Source organism: Oncorhynchus gorbuscha, unplaced genomic scaffold (assembly GCF_021184085.1).
Source record: "Oncorhynchus gorbuscha isolate QuinsamMale2020 ecotype Even-year unplaced genomic scaffold, OgorEven_v1.0 Un_scaffold_71:::fragment_2:::debris, whole genome shotgun sequence".
In the NCBI taxonomy this organism is placed as follows: domain Eukaryota; kingdom Metazoa; phylum Chordata; class Actinopteri; order Salmoniformes; family Salmonidae; genus Oncorhynchus; species Oncorhynchus gorbuscha.
This window is the reverse complement of record NW_025745523.1, coordinates 200,001-209,321: the sequence shown is the minus strand read 5'-3', so window position 1 is coordinate 209,321 and position 9,321 is coordinate 200,001. Positions and strand designations below refer to the sequence as shown.

At 47.2% G+C, this 9,321-nt stretch overlaps 1 protein-coding gene across 3 annotated transcripts in view; it reads left to right on the top strand.

The window, feature by feature from the left end:
- The first annotated feature begins 536 nt into the window (after positions 1–536).
- LOC124019146 (neuronal acetylcholine receptor subunit alpha-2-like) overlaps positions 537–9,321 on the top strand; it is a 36,196-nt gene continuing 27,411 nt past the window's right edge. For 2 of the 3 annotated variants that reach the window (XM_046334525.1, XM_046334524.1), the window contains exon 1: positions 537–1,423. In XM_046334525.1, coding sequence (XP_046190481.1) covers positions 1,348–1,423 — 76 coding nt within the window. In that variant the 5' untranslated portion in view covers positions 537–1,347. The remainder of the gene's footprint in view (positions 1,424–9,321) is intronic. The other variant, XM_046334526.1, reaches the window with a different exon arrangement.

Here is a 9,321-nt window from a genome sequence, read left to right as displayed (position 1 = left end):
CGTTCATTCACCTGTGCTGCCCTCTAGCTGTCTCTTACAATAACATCAACTAACTCATAGCCAGCCATTAGCACTTCTTCAGCTCTGTCCCAAACCCTTCTCCTATCAGTGGTCCATCCACTAACCAGTCATTAAGAAGTTAGTCTTTGGTTCTAGAGACTCTTGACTAGAGCATATCATACCTGCATAGCACATTCAAGTAACACTGCGCAAAATAAGTACAAAACCTTTATTATTTTTTGTATATTCACAAAAAAGCAAATGAACTTTTATTTAAATGAAAGTTATACCTAGTCTGCGATGACATGTTTAGTTGCCTCCAGTTTCATGATTTTTTTACTCGTTCTCTGAAAGTACACACCTGTTTTAATGTTGACATGGTCATGTGGAGGCTTTATGGAGACTCAATCTAGTTCTCCTGTGTCTCTTACCATATATGGGCAGCGGGAGAGAGAGTCCGGGAAGGAGGGAGAGGAGACTCGGTCAGTCAATGCCACCGTGCCTCACATTTCTTATTCCCAGAGGAGCTCGTGAGGTTTGTCGTGGTGAATCAGAAGGGGGAATAAAATGCTCAAAATGGAAATTACAATAGAATTGCACTTCTGGATACGTTAACCCTCATGTAGATGTGAGAATGGAGACCAAATATTTGTATCTGCTTGGAAATGTGTTGAATAGCTGTTCCCTGGATAATTGTCTCCATCCGTGCATAAATGACATGAGCGTGCTTGTGAGAAAGTGTGTAATTACCAACCAAAAGTCCAAACTTCGGATACTGTTGTTAAAACATCTCGAGATATGGTAATATCATAAAACAGCGCAGGCGCTCATTTATTCACGGAGCGTTTTTGCGCGTCCCTATTTGTATTTCAGCGGCGGCACGGGATGGGGCAGCGCTCCGTTTTTACGCCCAACGCATTTGGATACATACAGCTGCTAAACGGAAACGTTGACGAGGACAGAGACGGAGAGTTGTGGAAACGACGGAGTTAAAAGTTATTCAATCAGTTTAATTAATTATCATCTCCAAAGTGCACACCACTAGAAGTGGCGTTAACGTCACTCTCTCCCGCCTATCAAGCGCCTAGTATGCGATATCGGAAGTGAGGCACGGCGTCCGCTTGTCCTGATATGCCTCATACGCGAAGATGACAGGACGAGAGCGCATCTCAAGAATTGACACGGAAGCCGACTTTCTACCCCAAGTCATCATTGTTTCAAGATAACCTTTCCGGAGAGAATATAATCATATAACAAGGTCTATGGTTTTTGATTGAAGAGAGATTTAGATAGAAACTAGATGCTTTTCAGGGAAGTAGAAAGATAGAAAGTCACCGGGGGTGAAATATGGAGCGCGGATTATTCAGCCACCTGTTCTCAGCTGGGACCACTGCGTTCTGTTGTTTCTTCTTATGTGAGTCAAGTAAGTTCGTTGTATTATTTATTTGGGCTTAGACTTATCTCCTGACATTTATTGCTGTTTTATTCCCGTTTTTTCTCTTTACCAAGGTGTGTGAATGCCATTGCTATGCCATTCAATGATGCAGCCGTTTAAACCTACCATGTCCGTTCCTTCATTGACAATGTGCCTAAGTCGATTTCACCATAAATAAGAAATGACGTACCATGTTCTCTCGTTCTGTGGTTCCATCGTTCCAAAACTCTCAGAATTCTCAGAAAACTCTCAGAATTCTCAAAAACTCTCAGAATTCTCCCGCCTTTTCAATCATTTCCTCGTGTTTAAATCGACTGCTACAGCAGATGCGCTGTTGTCTGGGATCTAAACCAACCTGCTCATCGCCTTCTCTTCACTTTCTAAATGAACCTGAGCATTGTACGCCACTCTTGATTTCTCATTAATTAAATTGCTTATTTCTCATTAAAGCTTCGGGCTAACACAACAGTTGAATACCCCCACATAACTCTAAATGTGGCAGCCGCAGACACATTGACGAGAGTTGTGCAGTTGGCTACCGTGGCTTATGCACTTCGAAGTGGAATGGGGAGGATTTTCAGACAATTTCTCCCAAGAGCACGTTTGGCCCGAGAAGTTGCTGACTGTTCAGAGGGAGCCACTCTAGGGTACACTCCGAAACAACACACACACACACACACACACACACACACACACACACACACACACACACACACACACACACACACACACACACACACACACACACACACACACACACACACACACACACACACACACACACACTAATGTGCTGCCCAAGGGGCTACACGCCCTGCCGAAACAATTTGATCAGTAACCAAGATCTCAAAGATCCAAGCGCTAGGCATGGAACTTAGGTGTCATCTCTTCTTTTCTCACTCCGTTGACAGGCGGGGCTTTGATCTTCGGTGTTCGATGGCTTTTTGTCAAACCCGGAGCATCTGGTCTCCGATAGTCTCTGCAGCGTGCTGGTCTTATTCCAGACGGAAGGACAGATGCGTAGTCACAGCGGAGCTTCAAGTACGCGCATAATTGAAGTATGGTGTGATGCAAAGAAGATGCCTTGCCAGAATTAGAACACGTGCATTTTCGTAAGACTGTGGTAGACCAATTTTTTTGTTGTTGCAACGTATCCTATCTACAGGTTACAGAAATAGTGTCATAGCAGTTTGTACACATTCCTGATCTCCAACCTACCTCAGCTAGGTAATTGGTTCAAAACTACATGAATCACTTTAACAGACTCTAATAGTATTACATTCAGCCCACAGGTCACTATTAGAGATTTGAATTGCCACAACCTCCCTTCAATGCCATTTAGTCCTTTCCCATCTAAACTCTCCTGGTGCTTGCCTTCCTCCACAGACCTGGCTGACTGACTGACTGGTTGGCTGGCTGACTGACTGAATGACTGGCTGACTGACTGGCTGGTTGGCTAGCTGACTGAATGACTGGCTGGCTGGCTGACTGACTGACTGGTTGGCTGGCTGACTGAATGACTGGCTGACTGAATGACTGGCTGGTTGGCTAGCTGACTGAATGACTGGCTGGTTGGCTAGCTGGTTGGCTGGCTGGCTGGCTGACTGCATGACTGAATTTACTGGCTGGTTGGCTGACTGACTGAATGACTGGCTGGTTGGCTGACTGACTGAATGACTGGCTGGTTGGCTGACTGACTGAATGACTGACTGGTTGGTTGGCTGGCTGGCTGACTGAATGACTGGCTAACTGAATGACTGGCTGGTTGGCTGGCTGACTGAATGACTGAATGACTGGCTGGTTGGCTAGCTGACTGAATGACTGGCTGGTTGGCTAGCTGGCTGGCTGACTGAATGACTGGCTGGTTGGCTGGCTGGCTGACTGAATGACTGGCTGACTGGTTGGCTGGCTGGCTGGCTGGCTGAATGACTGGCTGGTTGGCTGGCTGACTGAATGACTGACTGACTGGTTAGTTGGCTGGCTGGCTGGCTGGCTGACTGAATGACTGGCTGGTTGGCTGGCTGACTGAATGACTGGCTGGTTGGCTAGCTGACTGAATGACTGGCTGGTTGGCTGGCTGGCTGGCTGGCTGACTGAGTGACTGGCTGGTTGGCTGGCTGGCTGACTGAATGACTGGCTGGTTGGCTGGCTGGCTGGCTGACTTAATGACTGGCTGGTTGGCTGGCTGGCTGGCTGACTGAGTGACTGAATGACTGGCTGGTTGGCTAGCTGACTGAATGACTGGCTGGTTGGCTGGCTGGCTGGCTGGCTGGCTGACTGAGTGACTGGCTGGTTGGCTGGCTGGCTGGCTGACTGAATGACTGGCTGGTTGGCTGACTGACTGAATGACTGACTGGTTGGTTGGCTGGCTGGCTGACTGAATGACTGGCTGGTTGGCTGGCTGACTGAATGACTGGCTGGTTGGCTGGCTGACTGACTGATTGGATGGATTGACTGACTTGCTGGTTTGACTGACTGACTGGTTCTCTGTCTGACTGACTGATTTACTGTCTGACTGGCAGGCTGGCTATTTTGCTGACTGACTGGCTGGCCGACTTATAAACTGGCAGAGAAACAGGAAAGGGTTTGTACCAGTTATAAACTGGCAGGGAAACAGGAAAGGGTTTGTACCAGGTATAAACTGGCAGAGAAACAGGAAAGGGTTTGTTACCAGGTATAAACTGACAGAGAAACAGGAAAGGGTTTGTACCAGTTATAAACTGGCAGGGAAACAGGAAGGGTTTGTACCAGGTATAAACTGGCAGGGAAACAGGAAAGGGTTTGTTACCAGGTATAAACTGACAGAGAAACAGGAAAGGGTTTGTACCAGTTATAAACTGGCAGGGAAACAGGAAAGGGTTTGTACCAGGTATAAACTGGCAGAGAAACAGGAAAGGGTTTGTACCAGGTATAAACTGGCAGAGAAACAGGAAAGGGTTTGTACCAGTTATAAACTGGCAGAGAAACAGGAAAGGGTTTGTACCAGTTATAAACTGTCAGGGAAACAGGAAAGGGTTTGTACCAGTTATAAACTGGCAGAGAAACAGGAAAGGGTTTGTACCAGTTATAAACTGGTAGAGAAACAGGAAAGGGTTTGTACCAGTTATAAACTGGCAGAGAAACAGGAAAGGGTTTGTACCAGTTATAAACTGGCAGGTGTCACGCAGTAAACTGGCAGGTGTCACGCAGTAAACTGGCAGGTGTCACACAGGAAACTGGCAGGTGTCACGCACTAAACTGGCAGGTGTCACACAGTAAACAGGCAGGTGTCACACACTAAACTGGTAGGTGTCACACAGTAAACTGGCAGGTGTCACGCACTAAACTGGTAGGTGTCACACAGGAAACTGTCAGGTGTCACGCACTAAACTGGCAGGTGTCACACAGTAAACAGGCAGGTGTCACACACTAAACTGGTAGGTGTCACACAGTAAACTGGCAGGTGTCACACAGTAAACTGGCAGGTGTCACACAGGAAACTGGCAGGTGTCACGCAGGAAACTGGCAGGTGTCACGCAGGAAACTGGCAGGTGTCACACACTAAACTGGCAGGTGTCACACAGTAAACTGGCAGGTGTCACACAAGAAACTGGCAGGTGTCACGCACTAAACTGGCAGGTGTCACACAGTAAACAGGCAGGTGTCACACACTAAACTGGTAGGTGTCACACAGTAAACTGGCAGGTGTCACACAGTAAACTGGCAGGTGTCACACAGGAAACTGGCAGGTGTCACGCAGTAAACAGGCAGGTGTCACACAGTAAACTGGCAGGTGTCACACAGTAAACTGGCAGGTGTCACACAGGAAACTGGCAGGTGTCACACAGTAAACAGGCAGGTGTCACACAGTAAACTGGCAGGTGTCACACAGGAAACTGGCAGGTGTCACGCAGTAAACAGGCAGGTGTCACACAGTAAACTGGCAGGTGTCACACAGTAAACTGGCAGGTGTCACACAGGAAACTGGCAGGTGTCATACAGGAAACTGGCAGGTGCCACACAGTAAACAGGCAGGTGTCACACAGGAAACAGGCAGGTGTCACGCAGGAAACAGGCAGGTGTCACACACTAAACTGGTAGGTGTCACACAGTAAACTGGCAGGTGTCACACAGTAAACTGGCAGGTGTCACACAGGAAACTGGCAGGTGTCACGCAGTAAACAGGCAGGTGTCACGCAGTAAACTGGCAGGTGTCACACAGTAAACAGGCAGGTGTCACACAGTAACCTGGCAGGTCATGACGATATTCGTTCACATATAATTCACATTGAATTGAATAGAGAACAGAAATGGTTTATTTTTTTGGTGTCAGTGTCATCCTGAATGACAGCTTACTGGCAGCTCAACTTAGGTTGTGTTTGTATGAGGTTGACCAACACAACACCTTCTGACTGAGACGGATGGATTAGCTCACAGCTCATCTCCGTAGTGTGTCCTAAATGGTAGCCTGTATTCCCCGTAGTGCACTACTGTTGATTAGAGCCCTATGGGAATGGCACTATAAAGGCAATAAGGTACCATTTGGTAAACATACCCTGCTCTGTTAGCTGCTGGAAGTAATGATGTGTGTAATTTACTGTGATTACGTTGATGAAGGGGCCAGTGGGAATCCCTTAGAATGAGATGGGGGGGTTTCTTCCTTGTGTTTTTTGTTTTATTGTTTTGCTCAACCCTTTGCGGCACCCAGACTGAACCGTCCCTCCTGTCCAGACTGAACCGTCCCCCCTGCCTAGACTGAACCACCTGCCCAGACTGAACCGTCCCCCCTGCCCAGACTGAACCGTCCCCCTTGCCCAGACTGAACCGTCCCCCCTGTCCAGACTGAACCGTCCCCCCTGTCCAGACTGAACCGTCCCCCCTGCCCAGACTGAACCGTCCCCCTTGTCCAGACTGAACCGTCCACCTTGTCCAGACTGAACTGTCCCCCTTACCCAGACTGAACCGTCCCGCGGCCCACTCCTACTCTATACATTATACAAGACAAGCCCCTCAGACAAAAACATTCAATCAAAACATTCAATCAAATTATATGTATAAATGCATAATTATACCTATGTAACCTGCCTAAATGTAGCCTAAATGTAGCCTGCCTAAATGACTACCGACCCGAGGCAATCACATCTGTAGCCATGAAATGTTTTGAAAGGCTGGTCATGGCTCACATCAACACCAATATCCCAGAAACCCTACACCCACTCCAATTTGCATACCGCACCAAGAGATCCACAGATGATGCAATCTCTATTGCACTCCACACTGCCCTTAATAATATATGCCATTTAGCAGACGCTTTTATCCAAAGCGACTTACAGTCATGTGTGCATACATTCTACGTATGGGTGGTCCCGGGGATCGAACCCACTACCCTGGCGTTACAAGCGCCATGCTCTACCACCTGGACAAAAGGAACACCTATGTGAGAATGCTGTTCATTGACTACAGCTCAGCGTTCAACACTATAGTGCCCTCAAAGCTAATCACTAAGCTAACAACCCTGGGACTAAACACCTCCCTCTGCAACTGGATCCTAGACTTCCTGACGGGCCGCCCCCAAGTGGTAAGGGTAGGTAACAACACATCTGCCACGCTGATCCTGAAAAGATTTGGCATGGGTCCTCAGATCCTCAAAAGGTTTTACAGCTGCACCATTGAGAGCATCCTGACGGGTTGCATCACTGGTATGGCAACTGCTCGGCCTCCGAACGCAAGGCACTACAGAGGGTAGTGCGAACGGCCCAGTACATGACCGGGGCCAAGCTTCCTGCTACCCAGGACCTCTATGCCAGGCGATGTCAGAGGAAGGCCCTAAAAATGTCAAAGACTCCAGCGACCCAAGTCATAGACTGTTCTCTCTGCTACTGCACGGCAAGCGGTACCGGAGAGCCAAGTCTAGGTCCAAAAGGCTTCTAAACAGCTTCTACCCCCCCAAGAACATCTAATCAAATGGCTACCCAGACTATTTGCACCCCCCCCCCCCATGCTGCTGCTACTCTCTGTTAACACAGCCACTTTAATAACTTTAAGCGAAATGTACATATTACCTAAATTACCTCGACACCGGTGCCCCCGCACATTGACACATTGACTCTGTACCGGTACCCCCTGTATATAGCCTCCACATTGACTCTGTACCGGTACCCCCTGTATAGAGCCTCCACATTGACTCTGTACCGGTACCCCCTGTATATAGCCTCCACATTGACTCTGTACCGGTACCCCCTGTATATAGCCTCCACATTGACTCTGTACCGGTACCCCCTGTATATAGCCTCCACATTGACTCTATACTGGTACCCCCTGTATACAGCCTCCACATTGACTCTGTACCGGTACCCCCTGTATATAGCCTCCACATTGACTCTGTACCAGTACCCCCTGTTTCTAGTCTCCATATTGACTCTGTACCGGTACTCCCTGTGTATAGCCTCCACATTGACTCTGTACCGTAACACCCTGTATATAGCCTCCACATAGACTCTGTACCGTAACACCCTGTATATAGCCTCCACATTGACTCTGTACCGTAACACCCTGTATATAGCCTCCACATTGACTCTGTACCGTAACACCCTGTATATAGCCTCCACATTGACTCTGTACCAATACCCCCTGTATATAGTCTCCACATTGACTCTGTACCGGTACACCCTGTATATTTACATTTACATTTAAGTCATTTAGCAGACGCTCTTATCCAGAGCGACTTACAAATTGGATATAGCTTCCATATTGACTCTGTACCGGTATCCCCTGTATATAGCTTCCACATTGACTCTGTACCAGTACCCCCTGTATAGAGCCTCCACATTTACTCTGTACCGGTACCCCCTGTATATAGTCTCCACATTGACTCTGTACCGTAATACCCTGTATATAGTCTCCATTTTGACTCTGTACTGAAATACCCTGTATATAGCCTCCACATTGACTCTGTACCGTAATACCCTGAATATAGCCTCCACATTGACTCTGTACCGTAATACCCTGTATATAGTCTCCATGTTGACTTTGTACCGTAATACCCTGTATATAGTCTCCATATTGACTCTGTACCGTAATACCCTGAATATAGCCTCCACATTGACTCTGTACCAGTACCCCCTGTTTCTAGTCTCCACATTGACTCTGTACCGTAACACCCTATATATCTTCCACGTTTACTCTGTACCGCAACACCCTGTATATAGTCTCCACATTGACTCTGTACCGTAACACCCTGTATATAGCTTCCACATTGACTCTGTACCGTAACACCTTGTATATAACCTCCACATTGACTCTGTACTGTAACACCCTGTATATAACCTCCACATTGACTCTGTACTGTAACACCCTGTATATAGCCTCCACATTGAGCCTGTACCGGTACCCCCTGTATATAGCCTCCACATTGACTCTGTACCGGTACCCCCTGTATATAGTCTCCACATTGACTCTGTACCGGTACCCCCTGTATATAGTCTCTACATTGACTCTGTACCGTAATACCCTGTATATAGGCTCCACATTGACTCTGTACCGTAATACCCTGTATATAGTCTCCACATTGACTCTGTACCGTAATACCCTGTATATAGCCTCCACATTGACTCTGTACCGTAATACCCTGTATATAGCCCCACTTTTATTTTTTACTGCTGCTCTTTAATTATTTGTTTTTCTTATCTATTACTTTTTAAAAGTATTGTCTTAAAACTGTATTGTTGGTTAAGAGCTTGTCAGTAAGCACTTCACTGTAAGGTCTACACCTGTAGTATTCGGCATTTCACTGTAAGGTCTACTACACCTGTAGTATTCAGCATTTCACTGTAAGGTCTACTACACCTGTAGTATTCAGCATTTCACTGTAAGGTCTACTACACCTGTAGTATTCAGCATTTCACTGT